This window comes from Musa acuminata, chromosome BXJ3-9 (genome assembly GCF_036884655.1).
Source record: "Musa acuminata AAA Group cultivar baxijiao chromosome BXJ3-9, Cavendish_Baxijiao_AAA, whole genome shotgun sequence".
NCBI lineage: Eukaryota > Viridiplantae > Streptophyta > Magnoliopsida > Zingiberales > Musaceae > Musa > Musa acuminata.
The window spans coordinates 20,872,943-20,891,442 of NC_088357.1; the positions used below are offsets into that span (position 1 = coordinate 20,872,943).

At 35.8% G+C, this 18,500-nt stretch overlaps 1 protein-coding gene across 8 annotated transcripts in view; it reads left to right on the top strand.

The window, feature by feature from the left end:
• LOC135584182 (mitogen-activated protein kinase kinase 3-like) overlaps positions 1-18,500 on the top strand; it is a 34,335-nt gene continuing 15,835 nt past the window's right edge. For 3 of the 8 annotated variants that reach the window (XM_065169149.1, XM_065169148.1, XM_065169147.1), the window contains exons 1-9: positions 3-221; positions 2,373-2,496; positions 5,649-5,903; positions 8,680-8,898; positions 9,004-9,141; positions 9,303-9,470; positions 11,763-11,876; positions 13,507-13,614; positions 14,030-14,121. In XM_065169149.1, the coding sequence (XP_065025221.1) occupies positions 2,395-2,496; positions 5,649-5,903; positions 8,680-8,898; positions 9,004-9,141; positions 9,303-9,470; positions 11,763-11,876; positions 13,507-13,614; positions 14,030-14,121 (1,196 nt within the window). In that variant the 5' untranslated portion in view covers positions 3-221; positions 2,373-2,394. Of the gene's footprint in view, positions 222-2,372; positions 2,497-5,648; positions 5,904-8,679; positions 8,899-9,003; positions 9,142-9,302; positions 9,471-11,762; positions 11,877-13,506; positions 13,615-14,029; positions 14,122-18,500 lie in introns of those variants that run through there. The other 5 variants (XM_065169150.1, XM_065169152.1, XM_065169151.1 and 2 more) reach the window with 5 other exon arrangements.

Genomic DNA, 18,500 nt, shown 5'->3' on the forward strand with positions numbered 1-18,500 from the left:
GACAAGCCTCTGCTAAACTCCGCCGCTGTCCTCGCCACCGCCTGTCTAGTCTGCCCTCTCCCGCCGCTGGATCGATTGCTCATCGACCCTACGACTGCCTTCTTACCCTCCACGCCACCCGCTGCCTTCTTTTGGTATGTGAGAGAAAGCTTCGAAGATTTCAGCGGTCAATCGTGATCGGAAGAAGACTTGTTCCAAAGTGACGGGATCAAGCGTAGAAGGTGAGGACTTTGCATTCAGTCCATTCCATTTCGATCACCGCAATATGTTGAGTACTGGACTTCTTTGCTTCTAAAGCGCTTTCTTGGCAAACAAATCGGCATCTTTTTCTCAAATTTTGGTTCTTGTGGGAGAGGGTTTGATCCGAGCGAATCCGGTCCTGCTTGAACCCGTTAATTGCTTATGGTTTTCTCGAATTAGCATCTTTTTCAGTGCATCCTTTAAAATTCAGCCTCAAATCATGCATTGCATCACTACTATTCAAAAGACGCAGTTTGATATGAACTCAATCGTAAAAGACAGGACTTGTAGTTTTTTGTTTGTGCAATTCCAGTGATAACTGATTAGAATTCAGTTACTTGGATGAAATTGAAGTTATTTATTATAACTAACATGACTTTGGGTGGGACTTTGATGAAATTTGATTCCTCTTTACTTAACTTCAAAGCAACCCTGTGCCGCGATGAACAATCTTGCACTTCTTTCTTTTGACATATGTCGTAGTTTTTCTCTCTTATTTAACACCGAACTTGCACCCGACTCAAAGGGTATCCATGGGTAGGTTTAGGTATAGTATGTTTGTTGTCATATATGCAAGCCACATTAGCGAATTCATTGAGTTGGACGTGTTCAAGACAATCTAAACTATTTTTTTAATCTAATTAATTCTAAAATAAGGGTTCATTTTTGGGACTGATAAGTAAAGAATTGGCCAGTCCTATTGTGCCTAGTTGCATGAAGTACAAACTTATGGAAAGATTTTTCCTGGTAAAGTCATTGCATATTCAAATGTTTTAAGAAATTGAGCAACAAAATGCTTCATTTAATTGGTGGCTCTTCCTGAGGGTGGGACAATATCAAATTCCTACAATGAAGCAATGGAGGTTTCTTGGAGATTCAAGTGTCATTTACCTAACTATAGACGCATCATGCTTATTATACTGTATTCAGCAAGGAGTATGCCTACATTAAGATTCATTCTAGAATAATCCGTAAGATTGTTCTACTTGATCTTTGAACCTTTAAAACTTCTAAAATTTATCTTTGTGATGTTAGATGCCTATCCATAATATGATAATTCTGTACAACCCATGAGTATGATGTTGACAATCCAATCTGAAACCAACTCAATTGAAAGGACACTTTTGTGACAGAGATTTAATTTTATTACTCAGAGCTGGCCTCACAATAGCCACAAATTGTCCTATATGCGGATTCTTAGTGGATACAAATTCAGGCCCATAGGTATAGAGGAATTTTAGCTGGCCTCTGTTGTTTCACTTTTGATATATATCACAAGTGACATAATGTTGGTCCTATGAGCACATGAGTTTGGTGCTCCAATAGATAAAATCACAGAAGCAACGAGACAAGGGGTTTCATGTCATGGCTGTGGCATGTGATGCTATATACCCTGTTGTGGGCAAGTGACTTACTGCAGAAGAGCATCCATGCTCCTCCACTATTTCAAGCTCAAGCAAACATCTTTAGCTTAAAATGGACTTTAATATTCTAAAAGATTCTGTAACTCTCAAAACTTTCTTAGTTTATACTACTCAGGACTCGTAATTTTTATTAAACCAGTAGTTGTTACAATTACGGACCGACTATCCTGACGAACATTGAACTCTTCTAATATTTATAGAGGGAATCTAACCAGTTAAAGTCAACTTGCACTTTACCCTAAAAATTGCACAATTCCAAAAATAATCCATAGATGAGTTTATCACTAGATGATGAGCGCAGTTAAGGTTGAACTTTTAAGCCTTAAAAAGATGATACTTAGTTTTTGATTCTATGTGTGACTTCAAAGGCTCAGGGAGACATGGCATCGAAGAGCACGAGTTTTGATATATATCATGAGTGACATAATGTTGGTCTGTGTATAAAAATAATGTTGGTATGTGTAAGAGAACTAAGTATAAAAATAATGTTGGTATGTGTAAGAGAACTAAGATTCAATGTTTTAGTATGCCTTTCTGAAGAAATTTGGTCTGTGTATGAAATTTATTTGACCTCTGCAAAAAGGCATACTAGCCATATTTTGTTTCCCCCATTTACCTTTATTGATGATCTTTCTTTTGAAGCTGATTATTTTTATACATGCATTCTCCCAGTCATTATCTTGATTCTGCTCTTAATCTTAAATTTAGATCAGAGTGATAAGGAGTTCTTATGGCTGGTTTAGAGGAGCTGAAAAAGAAGTTGGAGCCCTTATTTGATTCGGAAAATGACCCATCATTTGGAATGTCTATGAATCCTTGTGATTCATATATGGTAAGTGTAAATTTGATTGATTATTTCTTTAGTCTCTTTGAGAAGCAAAATTTTAAGATAGAATGTCAAGTTAACCAGAATTAACGATAATTTAACTTATTATTCTTTTTATTGGATTTCGATTGATGTCTCTCATCTTGACTTAGAGCATTTGAGTGGGTATACATTGAGTCTTACATTGATTAAATTTACAAATGTTCTTACATGAGTATGTAGTTCCATAGGTACATGTTCATACTCCTAATTGTAAGTATTTGAAAAGAAAACCTTAATGCCAATCTAATGAAATATGTTCCACGGGACACAGTTTATCAAGGCTTTTAAAAGACTATAGTCTTAGATCTCCAAGTAAAAGAAAGAATAAGGATGCTAGAAATTGAAATTTGACAGCAACATGCAAAGTTAGATTGAAAAGCTTTTGTTATAAAATATTGGGTTGAACTGGGACGTCAGCAGTGCAACTGGAGGCTTTTTGTAAAGAATTAGGCTTATCATGTAAAGTTCAACAGCAGGAAAGAGATTTTTATAAACTCTATATCAGAATGTTATAGTTAATTTGCTAAAATTTTGACAAGTAAAGGGGAATTGCACTTTCTCCACCTGTATTTTGTCTGCCTGCTTTTTTGTTTGCATATCATAATAAGGAAAAAAAATGTTGGCAAATGATGGAATCTGTTTATTGTTAGAATTCACCTCTTCCCAAGGATGCTTCCATCTTTTTCAAATGTGAAGTGCTAACGGAAAGGTAAAACCAGGGAACTGAATAAATCCAAATGTAGGTGAGGAATGTGCAAATATCCTTGAACAGAGGTGGGCAAAATGCAACTTATAAGTTTTAAGTGATTGAAAAGACTAAAGATATAGGGACTAGACATGCTCTAAATTGATAAATTTCATGCATCTAAGAAAATACTGAATGGCCTCAAACCTTATGCAAATAAGAAAACCCTCCTTCAATACTTCTTGTAAATATTAGTCAAAGTCTATATTACATCTGAAGGGACAACTTTTTTTGTAGTCTACAGGATCTTAATATCATTGAAAGTTCCAAAAAATAAAAAAGAATTCTTAAGCCCTTCAGAAATATGCAAGGAGATATATGTGCCCTCTAAGACTTGATTCTTAAGTACTTGGGAACTTTTCCAACCAAAACTATTCCAGAATGAGGACTTCAAAATAAGTCTACAACTGTTACGTGGAACCAAATGCTCTGTGAAGCAATAAATATAATAAGGATGAAACTTTGATAAAAAGATAAAATAAGAATCATGACTTTAACTCAACCTAAAAAGCTTTGATCAACCTAGGCCCAAAGGACAGCTTTAATTTGCATTTAATATGATACATTCCTGAGGTGGTTAGTGCTGAAAGTTCATATTGCAATGCATCACGACAGGCTACTGTAGTAACAAGGAGATTTCAATAGATCTTCAAAAACAACATGTTACTTGTATTAGATGACAAGGACAACTTGGTGAGGTTCTTTTGAATTGTTGTCTCTCCTTGTCAACAACAAAAATAAATAATTTTCAGGACCTAGAAATAACGTTCCCAAGGTAGGGTGATCTTTAAGATTAAAAAGCATGGAAAGCAGTTCTTGATCCCTTAGCCAAAGTTCTTGATTCTCAGCCACATGCTACATTATATTTCTAGTATGAATTGAAGCGTTAATGGTTTTGGGTTCCTAGTTGTAGCTATAACCTTTGTGGATTTTTTTTCTCATCGACTTTTTTAATGGTAGCTTTCGATGCTTTCTCGTATGTGTTTAAATAACTTGCTTCTGTTTTATGGAAAAAAGCACACAATAAGCTTATCCTTTATACGTAGTCCATCAACCACATAGATAAGTCTCTTTATATTCTTGGAATTGCAAAATTTTACTAGTTAGTTTTCCATAGGAAAGTTCTTCTTACTTAGAACCAAGGTTCGTCGTATCGTACCGTACCGGTGTTTCGACCCGGACTCGGTACCGGTATGGTACGGTGTACCGAGCGGTACATACAGGTGTACCGCTCGGTACACCCAGCTACAGTATAGATATAGTGTTACTACAGTCTGCTACAGTGTTGCTACAGTGTCGGTACATTCGAACCGGTACAGTGCGGTCCGCGTACCGCTGGTCTGTCGGACCGGTACATACCGCCCGTACCGGGTGGTACAATCTGGTACGGCAGACCTTGCTTAGAACCAAGGTTTGTCATACCACGACATATCGTCCGATATGGGTGGTACATATTGATCCGATGGAGGACCGGTACATACATACCAATTTGTTGTTATGTCTCATCATACCATGTGTTAGTACGTCGCTATGGTATGGTATGTACCATACCAATGATCGATTGGTACACCGGTGTGGATCAGTAAGGCAAATCATGCTTAGAACACCAATTTTGTCTTACTTTTTTGTGATCTATATCTACTGGTCTTCATAGTCTGTTTGTGTTGACATGGAATGATATAAGGTATTACTGAGCTCTTGTAAAAAAAAAATTTAGGAGCTATAGAGTTCTGAGACTTAGACAGCAGATGAACCTATACCATGACTTAATGCCTACAGATAGCTACTTATCTATGGAGTTATTCATCACCATTTACTCTTGTGTCCCCCACGTTCTATAGGTTGCTTCATTATCAAATTCTTTTCTAGATCTTGATCTTTGTTGAGGTTTTCAGTTGTTAATGTATTGGGAGTTCATCTGAGTGTTGCTTTAGAAGTTCAAGCTGGTAACCTACAGATGACTTCCATTCATGTATGTATTATGTCTTTTATGTGGTGATGGACTTGTTGGGATTGTCAGTTTTTCCTTCGTCAAGCTTGTTAGCTATTACATTTCATTTATGAAGCTTCTTATGCATGATTAAAATGAAGGATTGTTCATTGTTATATCATGTCATGATGTTATGTGGATATCTTCCTAGAATGCTACCAATCAATGTTGGGCCAGTCAACACTCCCATGTGGAGGTCAGCATAGGCTAAAATATGCCTAGCCATATCTACCTACGACAGAAGTTGAAATTGTATGTTTTGACCCATGAAGACATGTACGATTAGAGCAAAAATCCTTGTATGAAATTACATATTCAGGTTTTGTATGGCTTACTTTTATGTTTGCATTGAAGACTATATTGACTTTCGGTTTTTTGAAGGTTTCAGATGGTGGAACTGTTAACTTATTGAGCAGATCTTATGGAGTGTACAATATTAATGAGCTTGGATTGCAAAAACATCCAGCTGTGATAGGAGATGAAGCTGAAATTGGTGAAAAGACATACTGTTGTGCTTCACATGAAATGCATGTTTTTGGAACCATAGGTTGCGGAGCAAGCAGTGTGGTCCAAAGAGCTGTTAAAATACCAATTCATCGGATTATGGCGTTGAAGAAGATAAATGTATTTGAAAAGGTTTACCTCCATGCTTATTTTGCTTCCTAATGCTTGATGGTGATACAAATCATACGACAACATTATTTTTTGCATTTGATAAATGTGTAGATTGCAAAATCCTAGCCCTGAACAATTGTTTAGGGGCTATGTCTCTATTGTTAATCAACAGGGAACCCCTTGCTTGTTTTGTTTTAAGTGGAATTGCTTTTTCATTATCCAATATAAACTATTTACTTCCAGTTCCATTTTTCATTGAACAAATTTTTCATGATACATGAGGTACCAATTTGATTTTGTGGGTACTGGTACAAACTACAAAGTTTTACCACATATATTTAGTTTAAATAAATTTCTTTTTTCTTGTTGAGGTGTACTCATGATTGTTCAGACAAGTATATACCATCTGATCCTTAGGTTTTTGTTCTCTCCTGATGTTACTTAATAGGTCCAATGGATTATTTTCTTCTCCTAGGCATAAATGTATTTATTCATCCATCCTATCACAATAACGGAAAGTTTAAATCAGTGTAACATGATATTGGAAGCTTTGTGGGTAATAGTGATTAATCTTTTACCCTTCTTCAGTTTAAATGCTGTGATGTAGGATAAGAGCTAGAGGGGACTCTTAGAGCTAAAACAAATTTTTTTTTAATTTGATAAGGGTGTAAGAGTAAAAAGGGTGAGAGAAGATATTGCTCAAACTGTACTTTGACTCCTAGGCCTTCACGCCATATGATCCATGCATGGACAATGGAATCACATTCTAGGAAAAGAACGTGATCTCACACCACTCACTCATGAAGAAGAAAATAGGGAAATATAAATAAAAAGGTTCTAAATTTTTTAATCAGGATTATTTAGATCAATCATCTCATGTTATTTTTGGAGTCTTTCACTTTTATTTTTGCCTATTATTTACAAGTTCTTTTTCTGAGATTAGTTTTCTTAATCATCTTCAATCAAACACATTTGCCGAATCCATCCTTTTTTAGCTTCATTCCCTTTTCTTCTCTTTAGACAATCATGGTGGATGATGTGGAATTGTATATGATATTGGCATGTGATAAGGTATATATTTCCAAAAAGAAACTTAAACAAACAAATTATTACAAAGCCTAAAATAGGACAGAATGACTTCTGCTTCATTTTGCATTATGTTTTCACACTGTTCTTGCTGCAATAGGTTCATCTGTGCTCTCTTTACACAAATATCTAATCTAAAGTAATCCAACAGATGATTTATATGAGAAAGTGATGTTGCAGTTTGTTGAATGGACTCCACTAGGTAGTTGTGAAGACCTAAGGATCAAGTGAAGCTTTGGTTAGTTTCTAACTTGTTAGATTAGATTTCAATTTCTGATGCAGATTTAGGATCAAGGCTTACTGTTCTATTTGTAATTCTATAGACATGAACTTCTTATTGATAATACTAGAAATATCGACCAGATGGTCTGCTTCTTTACCTGGTAAAATCCTTCCAAAGTCGATGCCCTAAAATGGATTTTTGGCAGAGGAATAAGTGTGCTGTGGCCAGTTTATCTTACTGTTCTAAGTGTAGGAATTATAGTATTATTCAGTTACAATCTAGCCATTGATTACTTGTTGGTCTAAAAATAGAAAAAAAAACAGAGATTATTGTACATGATTACCTGAGGACTTCAACTTATCCCTGTTGCTCTCTGTATGTCTCAATTTTCTACCGTCCAATCATTCTAGCAACAGATAATTTTCTCACTGTAGTCTTAAGTCAATACTGTATTATTAAAGATGTGGCCAACTTATTTGTCTCCTCAGAAAAACGTCAGAGCAAACTCTCAAAGTTAAAGCATTCATGCAGTCATACTATCACTCGTTAGTTAGATTGAGGTTATCTGGGACTTGTACAAGAAAAATTCTCTTATGTTGGGTATGTAACTTCCTATATATATGTTGTGATAAACCGTCATGATCAGTTCTCTATGGTGTGAAAAAACTTGACTTTGGATGTTCACTGTCATTTTGTACAATGATCAGAAACTCAACCTTCTTTCTTTTTCATTTGCCGGGGACAACTTAATGCTATTCACTTTGGCAAAGGAAGATACTTTGTATGCTTTCCAGGTAAATCCTTAAAAGTCATTGCCCTTGTTTGGTTTATGAATGTACAATCACAATATATGTTCCAAAACTACTGTCCAATGGAATTGTGCTCAATCAGTGGGTTAGCGTGACATGTTCCGAAGGTGGTTACTTGACGAGCCTATTGTTTGATGGTGTAACCACTCACCACCATTGAAGGTCTTAACTGGTCAGAAGTGCATTCATATGAACAAGTTTGTCCCTTCTCTTTCATCTCTGTTATTCTATGGCTATATTTGGTAATTAGAGTCTATTTTGCAGTTTGCAACATAATATAAATGTCCAATCAGCTACTCTACCTAAATACATTTTGGAGAACTAACAAGGGTAAGGTCATATAAAAGAATTTGCTATCTGAAACAATATCTCAGACCACATGAGAACTGCCCCTTAATTATGGAATTTACCATATTGAGTTTCCTATTTTTCTTTCTACCCACTGAAGAAAGATCCGAAGGTTGTAGAGCTTTGATGTCCTCACAGGGCAAGGAGTTTGATTGTTTTCTTATTATATTATAGGAAATCATCTTTTCAGGAATTTCCATGAGAGCTCATTCATTCCTTTGATAATATGTACAATTTCAATTTACTTATCATATTTTTCTCTTATGAACATTTTGGAAGTTGATAGGCACATCACACTTATTATTTTTACATGTTTTCTTTCACTTTGAAGGAAAAAAGACAACAGCTTCTTAACGAGATAAGAACCCTATGTGAGGCATCATGTTATCCTGGCTTAGTTGAATTTCATGGTGCATTCTATACCCCCGAATCTGGACAAATCAGCATTGCCCTGGAGTATGTGGATGGGGGTTCACTTGCAGATATACTGAGGCTTCAGAAACTTATACCGGAGGCTGTCCTTTCATGTATGGTTCAGAAACTGTTGCATGTAAGGATCTGTTGCTTCAATTGTTGATCTGATTATCTTAACCATTTGATAGTGTAGTACTTCTTGTTCCTGATGGATGATCTCCTAGATATTTCCAATTTAAAGGGTCTAAGCTACTTGCATGGAGTAAGACGTCTGGTGCATAGAGATCTAAAGCCAGCCAATTTGCTTATAAATCTCAAAGGAGAGACAAAGATTACTGACTTTGGTGTCAGTGCTGGTTTAGATAATTCAGTGGCTATGGTACGTGATCCGTAATTCATTGTTGGTGATCATGATGTTATTACTTTGATTGGTACCTACTTTTTTTTGGAACTTTTGCTAACAATTTTCTTGTTTCTACATAACATCTTTGGAATGGAACTTGAGAAGAGTACATAATGTAAAGTCTGTTTCTTTGTCAGTGTGCCACATTTGTTGGCACAGTCACATATATGTCACCTGAGAGAATTCGAAATGAGAGCTATTCCTATGCTGCTGACATTTGGAGTCTTGGATTAACCATACTAGAATGTGGTACTGGAAAGTTTCCATACATGGCAAATGAGGGGCCTGCAAACCTAATGTTGCAGGTGAGATGATTTTTTTTTTCCCATTTGTCTGCTACATTAATGCTCATGAGTTATGATCACCATTAATTAAATTTTTTTTAACACCAAGTGACTAATTGCTTATCTGAAATATCGACAAGTGTAACATTTTGCAAAGGTGTTTGTCAAATGCAAAAGTTGGGAGAGTTTAAACTAGTATTATATTGATAGTTGAAGCCTTAAACCCACTGGCTGAATATCATGGTGCTTTAGAATGAAGATACTTGGTCTGTAATATTTACAGTCAAGAAGATATGGATCACCCCTTCTTGCACCAAATATCTTACCATTTCTGAAGGGATTGGAGCTATATTTCTTTCAACAATTCTATGTGTTTCTACATCCTTTATCTGAGACGTTAAAAAATAAAATGGACAATTTTTTTTAAGGAACACACACAAACAATAGGATAATGGTGAACCGATCATTAATTACTTCTTTTTCATTTATGAATTTCATATTTATAGAAATAGTAATTTTGTAAAATAGTAATACGCAAGGATTGAAATATCGTACCGTACCGGAGTTTCGATCTTCTCTCGGTACGATATGGTACTGTATATTGAGCGGTATATATATATATATATATATATATATATATATATATATTTATATTTATATATTTATATATTTATATATAAAATTTTAAAAAGCTATATGCGATGTCGCCTTTCTTCTCCCCAAGCAGGGCGACGTCGCATTAAAATGAGGAAACGTCGCCTATATATATATATATAATCTTTTATTTATATATCTATTTGTTTATATATTTATATATATATTATATATAAAAAATTTAAAAAAATGTGCGACGTCTTCTCTCTTCTCCCTAGGCGGGGCGATGTCGCTGAGGCAACGTTGTAGAAAAACGAGGTGACGTCGCCTATATATATATATATATATAATTTATAAAATAAAAAATATCGTTCGGTAGCAAGTGGTCTGCGTACCGGTATACTGTCGGACCAGTACATACCTCCCGTATCAGATGGTATCATTCGAAACTGTATACCTTGGTAATACGTATCCTATTAAGACAGAATATATAACTTAGTATCCTCTTTCCTCAGGCAAAGGTTTACCTTTATTGAATGATTGATTCACATTTTGCTTATTTATTTGATGAAGAAACAAACAAAAGATGCATGTTGCTGAAGCTCTTTCGAATTAAGTATGAGTTAGTCTTAATTGTTCTAATAGATATTGTTTTGATAGTTGAGTATCAAAGTTGATCCGTTATGACTTGGTCTAGGCCTAGAATAACTCAGCTGAATTTTGTTATAAATTATTAAGTTACTCAATTAGAGATATTAAACTAATTTCAACAATAGATATTATTTGCTTTATTAATCCTGATGGATTTGATTTATGAAAAATTGAACCAAACTGTAGATAGTATGAAACCATTTTGCTGAATCAAATTTGGGCAGAAACTAGTTTAAAGCGTTGGGGAAACCTGATTTGTGTGTGTGGTTAGATAAACTGGCAACTTAGATTTAGGAACTATTTTGATATTTACTTTTGGAATACGCTAGTTGCGCATCAGGTTAATGTTTACATGATTGACCCAAAAATGTTCATTGTGCATAGTTTTCTCACCTATGCGATATAATATATATATATATATATATATATATATATATATATATATCCAAGGATTTTCTGAAAATTGAATTGCATTGTGTATAAACCTGTTAACAGACACAACTTTATGGAACATGCAAATGTGGAACTTTGATGTGCATGGATTACCTTTAATTTGGTTCCCGAAGGTTTCTCTCTAATGTAACAATTGTCGAAATTTTATTTTTTCTTTCAAAATTTGTGTTAATCTAATCATTGCATGGTTAATCAAAATGTGTCATTCTTCAATGTGATAAAATGCCACTGAAACCTTACAATTGCTAACTAGCATGAGGCATGTCTCAGTAGTTGTATCAGATATATAATGGAGAAAATTATACTGTTTTAGTACAGCACTTGCCTGAGATACTTATTTTATAAATTGTACCTAGGAAGTGTTGAATTATATCAGGTGAAGTCGCCTTGCAGTTATCTGGCTTTTGCTTTGTTTTTGAATGAAAGGAGTGATGATCAGAAAGTAGTGTTTATATCTGTCTTCTCGTTCATCTATTAGAAAGCAGTAGAAACAGTAGCAAGGATATGGATACAACCTGAGCAAGAAAAAACATGGACCGATTAACTCAATCTCATTGGAATTTATTGATTGTTTACTGCAACATTTAACTCCTTGCCTGTATAATGAGTTTGCAGATCTTGTATGATACATCACCAACGCCTCCAAAAGATTCATTTTCGCTGGAGTTCTGCTCATTTATTGATGCCTGTCTTCAGAAGGAGTCTGATGCAAGGCCTACAGCTGAACAGGTAAGAAAATCTTATTATCCTTCGTGTGTGTGTATGTGTTTTTGTCTGAATAAATTTTAGGAACTGAACTTAAACCTGATCTCTTCATATTGACATGTAATTCCTTTTATGTTAATAATATATCTTAATGTTATTCCTATCATGTGTTTAGCAGAAGCTGCTAGGAAGTAGCATAGTTTTCCAGGAAACATTTATTGTAGTTGTGAAATGATTAGCACGATCAGGATTCAGGATTTGCCAGTCTTTATTGATAAATGTTATATAGTACTGTTGTCAATCTTTTGTTTACTTTTTCTTTTTTAGCAAGTTTTTGTATTTTAGTTTGCCAGCTGACAAGCATGAGTATGTTATCTACCTATCAAGGATTCTGGTTCTTTGGTATGGGGGCCTGTTGTACTTTTCTAACATGACATAACTCCATATCATTCTGGCTAGCATGTCCATTTGTAGGCCAAATATGTCAATAATTAGCCTAGCCATGAATTAGCACTTTTAGAAGGAAGCGGCAAAATGTGTTGATACTTCTGGCATAATATCTAGTAATGTGTTGATGAAAATTTGTTAATTGACCTTTAGTGATTGATAATTTAGTTGAGAGGTTATCAGAAAAACTGCATTAATTAAATACAAAATAGAAACAAGTTGTTGGTCCCAATAATTTTTGGGTCTTGCCACATGTATCTTTTTCGCCACTGAGCTCCATAAGTAGTAATTATACATCAGCAAGTTATGGAACAAATGGGCAGCATAGTACTAATATTCTTTCTTTTCTTTTGAGGCAGAGGTAGCAGGAATAACAACCTATTTCATTAAGATTATGAAATGAGTACAGGAAATGGGGGAAATGAAGAGAAAAGAGAGCAAAAAAGAACTAAAAAGTAACAAGAACTGGGAGAAACGAAAGCTACAAGTATAGTCTCAACTCTCAAGCGTTCAACCCCAAAATCATTGAAGGCATGATCTAGGATATGGTTTTGATGCCAGTGGACCTCTGAAAATTCTGTTGTAACAAATCAGAGTGGGTAGTGTGTCAAGGAACTGTGGTTCACACCTCTCATGTCACTTATTACCAACCTTTATCTAGTGAACCATGATATATTGGTTCTGGTGTGTGATCATGCCAATATAGCAAGTAAAATGGAATGAAATATTCCTAGTGCTATATGCTTCTCTTATGTTTTTTACTTCTTTTCTTTCAAAGTTGCAAATTTCTTTTGCTAACTTCTTCCATTATCTTTAATCTCTTGTTTATTCTAACTTATTGAACTGATTCAGTTCTTATTCTATATGTTAGAATTTTTTTTCTTTTGTTTTGTTTCTTTCATACTTTTTGGTTCTGCTTGACTTTCATATTTTATTTTAAGGCATAAATTTCCAAAATGCTTCCGAATAATTTTGCAGTTCTGTGAGATATACCAGTTCTGAATTAGAAATATAATAAACACAACTAACTGCTTTTTAGATGATCATAGATGGATTATTCAACAAAGTTATCTCATGTGATTTGTGCTCCTCAGCTCCAGATTGTGCAAAAATAATTGAAGAAGTATCCATGTGACATTTTTGCTCCCTGAATGTGCATCTTTTGCTTCAGTGGTATTCTATTCTGCTAATAATTCTCATTTTGCAGCTTTTATCCCATCCATTTATCAAGAAGTATGAGAATTCTGGTGTGGATTTAAGAGAATATGTTAGAAGTGTTTTTGATCCAACTCAGAAGTTGAAAGAAATAGCAGATGTGAGCTCATTGATCTGTTTCACGATCATGTTTCTTGTATTCTTGATTGTAGTCTTTATGCTGGATGTGAAACATGTGGATAATGGCATAGTGTTGAGTGCTTCTACAAGTGCTTGATTGCCATCTCATGATCCACGGGCTTGCTATATGCCAGAATTGTGTTTGGGCTTCTAAGAGAACATATAGACATATATACATGCTTACACAGAGATACATTCATGCGTATGGTTTTTTTTTTTCCAAAGAAGTTAAACTTGATCAACTATTTCAAAGGAAACATTCATGCATATGTTAATATTAGGCAATGTAGGTAACTTCTCATTTTTCTTAACTATTGAACCATGTTCTATTGAAGTCCCAAGTATCGATGTCCTATCTTATGTCTTTTAATGATGATTGATTTGTATGATTGCAGATGCTTGCTATTCACTATTACATGCTTTTTGACGGATCTGATGAGCTTTGGCATCACATGAAAACATTCTATACTGAACGCTCAACCTTCAGGTATCCTGTTGAGTTAGATGAAGAATGTAATCTTTGCAGTGTTATTATGCATAAATATCGCTACTCATGTCATATATTGGCATCGAGCATTTGTAGTGGAGTATGCATAAAGTTCATATGAAATGCTGTACTTGCTGTATGGTTGTCTTTATGAGTAGGGCTCGTAATAGGCTAGCCAATTATCCTCTTTTCTTTAAGCTGTGCACCGAACTTTATTTTCCAGATGCCTGTTGAGATTATAGGGTTGCTTCAGGCCCATGATGACCATTTCATTTCCACCTAACAACATAGATTATAGTTTCTAAAGGGTGTGATCATATAATTCATATGAAGATAAAGCATTAGCTATAATGTAATACTGGACATTTTAGAAATATCCATTAAGGTTCTCAATTTCGATTTGTACCGGTGTACCGAGCCTTGCTTGGTACGATATGTCGAGGCATCCCGATGGTACGTTGAAAAAGAGCTGAAAAACCTTCAAAAATACCTGAAGGTAACGATCTAAAAATATCGGGGCGTATCAAATGGTACGCCTCGGTAACGATTGAGATACATGGTGTACCAATTGATACACCTCGGGAAATCCAGGGCGTATTGATCGGTATGCCTCGGTAACGGTCGGATTTCGACTGTTGCCGCCCGGTATAAACCTCGTATTGCCCATTTCGGGGTCAAAACACTGGTACCGCTTGGTAGAGGGCGGTTTGCGTACTGGTTTCCTCTTAGATTGGTGCATATTGCTAGTATCGACCGGTACACACATCGAAACTGAGAACCCTTTAAATATTGAATATTAGGTTCCGCGATTGTTTGGACCACTAGGTATAGGTATGTTGTACAGTATACTGTTCTGTGTCACTGAAAAAAATAATGAAAAATTAATTATCAATTGATGTTGACTTATGTGGTTTGATACCATGCCTTTGTCAATGTTTCAAATATTAGTCATTATGTACCAATCTGATTCGTATTTGAAACTGATATCAATATCTATATTTGTGTTATTGGAGTGAATTGACAGGACCCATGTGAGGTAAAAACTTTCTTATTTGACTGTATTAATACACCCTTAGGAAGATAGATTTAGTTATGACATGATATGGCTTATCTATAAATATAGTAATGGTTTTATAAACTAATGGTTTCAGACAAGGATTGCAATTTCATGTCGACTGGCCATACTAGTCTTTGGCCGATCCGGTATGTCTCGGTGTACAATACATGGTGTGTCAGAACATGTCGACAATTCCAAAAAATGCTCAGAAAATCTCCAAAAATACATGAAAATTAGGAAAACACTTAAATTAGGGTATTTTAGTTAGAAGTTAGAACTAAATGCAAATTTAGTTTTATTTCACTAAAAAAAATCCAAATAAGGAAGGGATAACAGATTTATCTTTTTTGGATGTTGACGAGTTTGCAGCATGTTCTAAATGGTTCTTCTGTTAATATTGAACACGAGTGAGAATTTGTGAGAATGAGAGTGTGATTGAGTGAGAAAGAGTGTTTGAAGATGTGAGATTGAAATAGGATAAAGGATAGGGGAGGAATGGGGTTTAATAGGCATTCATATGGGTCTATTGCTCAAATTAGCTGTCAAAACCAATACAATCTAGGTCTTGATTGATGTCGATCGAAATCCTAAAATTACAGATCAGTAATGGTCATATTTTAACCATTTCACTTGGTAAAGGGTGTATCGCCTAATACATCCCACCCAACTACTATATTGCCCGGTACAAGGCAATCCATGTTCCGATCAACTGTCAGACCGATATGTACCGCCTGTACCATACAATTTCAATAGTACGTCAAACTATGGTTTTAGATTAAGTAGGATTAAATTGAATATAGATACACTTTTGTTAATATTAGGAATAGACAGAAGGATATAGTTAAGTTAGATGGGCAAAGTAAGTAAAAATTTTAGTATCTTGGATCTTAGCTCAATTAAAAAGATGAAGAGATTAATGAAGATATTATTCATAGAGTAAAAACTAGATGGTTAAGATAGAGAGGAGCATCAGAGTGTTATGTAATCAGGTATCTTTGAGATAAAAAAAAAAAATATATAAGATAGTTGTTAGACTAGTAATGTTTTATAGATCCGAGTGTTGAGCAATTAAAGGAACAACATATATAAAAAACTTGTGTCGCAGCTAAAAGTCCCCATAAGTGCCTAAAGGACACTGTTGCAGAATAGAGTAGCGAACCAACCCTTGACACTACTCCAAAGGCCCATCCAACCATGTGCCACCCGGGTAGCTCCTGGGAGTTGCGTTGGCTGTTGTTGAGTAGTCGAACTTTGATCCGCCACGTTGCTTCAACTTGTCAATGACTCTGACTTTGGTGTGGGGTCGATCAAGTTTTGTTAATCTTTATTAGTTCCTATGGATCCCTTTGATAAAGGAAAAGACCTTATTGTGTGCGAGTCTCTCAATCGTCTTGCGTCGCTTAAACTAATTGAATGCCTGTTGGAGCATTAACGAGCATTGCCTTGCCGACTTTGAAGTTTTTCATGTCTTTCTTCTACAAAATTTACCAAATGATTCCTCTTTTACTTAGTTGTCGCCTCCAAGTAGGTTTGCATCACTTTCGCTTTTGATTGATATTCTGATGGAAAATGAGACGGACAATCTACTCTGTAGAACCGATCACCATTGCTGAGAATTTGACAACTATTGTCTTCCACTTTCTTTGAAGGGTCTTTAAACATGTGCAAAGCTCCTCTGTTGGATAAATAAGAGAACTGGAATACTTGGTTTCACCCATTCTCTTAAGGGTTGAGAAGACAAATGTTACTCGACTTCACTCACCTCCTTAAGGGTTGCACTCAATACATCGAGCTAGTTACTAGTTTTCATCTGCTCTTTGCTCATGCTTTCGAAGCACCCGAAGTTTTTACACTCCTTGCGTTGAGTTAGCTACTGCAAGTCACCTTGTCATTTCTATCGAACTTCTAGAATGCAAGAAGTTTTGTCCGAAAAGAGCAAAATTTTGCCCTGACTTGAAACAAGTATCCTATAGTTTTGATCGCCTCTAGGATTGTACTAGCTTATCTATCATTTTTGTTTGTCTACTTTGAGTAATAAAGGTACAACATGACATACTGGCTACTTCGTTTCTTAGTCGACCACTTCTACATTGACTCGAAGTGCCCTCACTTTTAGCTATTTTGATAAGAAGCCCGTTGACATCAGTCATACGTAGTCATTTTTGTTTGTCTACTTTGAGTAGACAAGTATCCCATAGTTTTGATCGTCTCTAGGATTTGTACTAACTTCTCTATTATTTTTGTTTGTTTATTTTGAGTAATAAAGGTACAATATGACATACTGACTACTTCGTTTCTTGGTTGACCACTCCTATATTGACCCGAAGTCCCCCCACTTTTAGCTATTTTGATAAGAAACCCGTTGACATCGGTCATACGAAATTTCTTGGCCTCTATCCTTCAGCTTTGTCTCGGTACTTGGAGATTGTCTCTATATTCTCCACCTCGGCTCTTTTAACGATCGAGCGCTTTCCCTTCATGAGAGTAAGGGATCGATAACTCCATGGAAGTCTTGTCTTTACGGTAACATGGCGCTACCATGGCCATGGCCCTACTATTCGTTACCTCATATTTGCATCATTTTCTTCCCGATCGGTAGATCCATCTCTACGGCACTGTGTACTTTTCTGAAGCCACCTCCATTCTAACCGACACTTAGTTTTGAGTAGTTAAGTCTCTCTAGACTTATCGTCGCTTCCTCGCCCCTTTCAATCACTTGCTTCAACACCTCTGTGTTCTCTGAGCAATTCTCCTTGGTCGATGGAGACAAATTGCAACTCCTATGCATGGCCTTTGCCATTGTGTTGTAGGGCTCGCACCGATTCTGTTCTCTTTTACGTCCTTGGTTACAGCATTCGCTTACTTGGCCTTGTCCTCTGCCTTGCTAGGCTCCCTTAAGCAAATATCAGCTCTAGAGCAGTTCAACTCTCTAGTTGCTTCGATTATATCTTTGTATGATTAAGACCCCTATGGGACTAACTGGTACTTGCACTCGGAATTTTCTTTAGATGATACACAACTCTCATATATTGATGACCAAAACTTTTATCTGATGCACGTACGGAAGACTTGCCACTGCGTTACCATGACATTCACTCGAATCCATAGCCCTTCTTGTCGTCGTGTTGTTCACCAAAGTGGAGCCCCTAGTAACTCTAGATCATACCTTCGTATGATCAAACCCCTCGTAGGACTTGTCCCATATGAATGACATTTCCTCAAACTGTTCCACCACGATCCGTTGCACCATGTCGCCTCTTGATGACATCTCCATTATATTATGATCTTGTGGGATGAACTTGAATAGCGATGTGTACGTGTG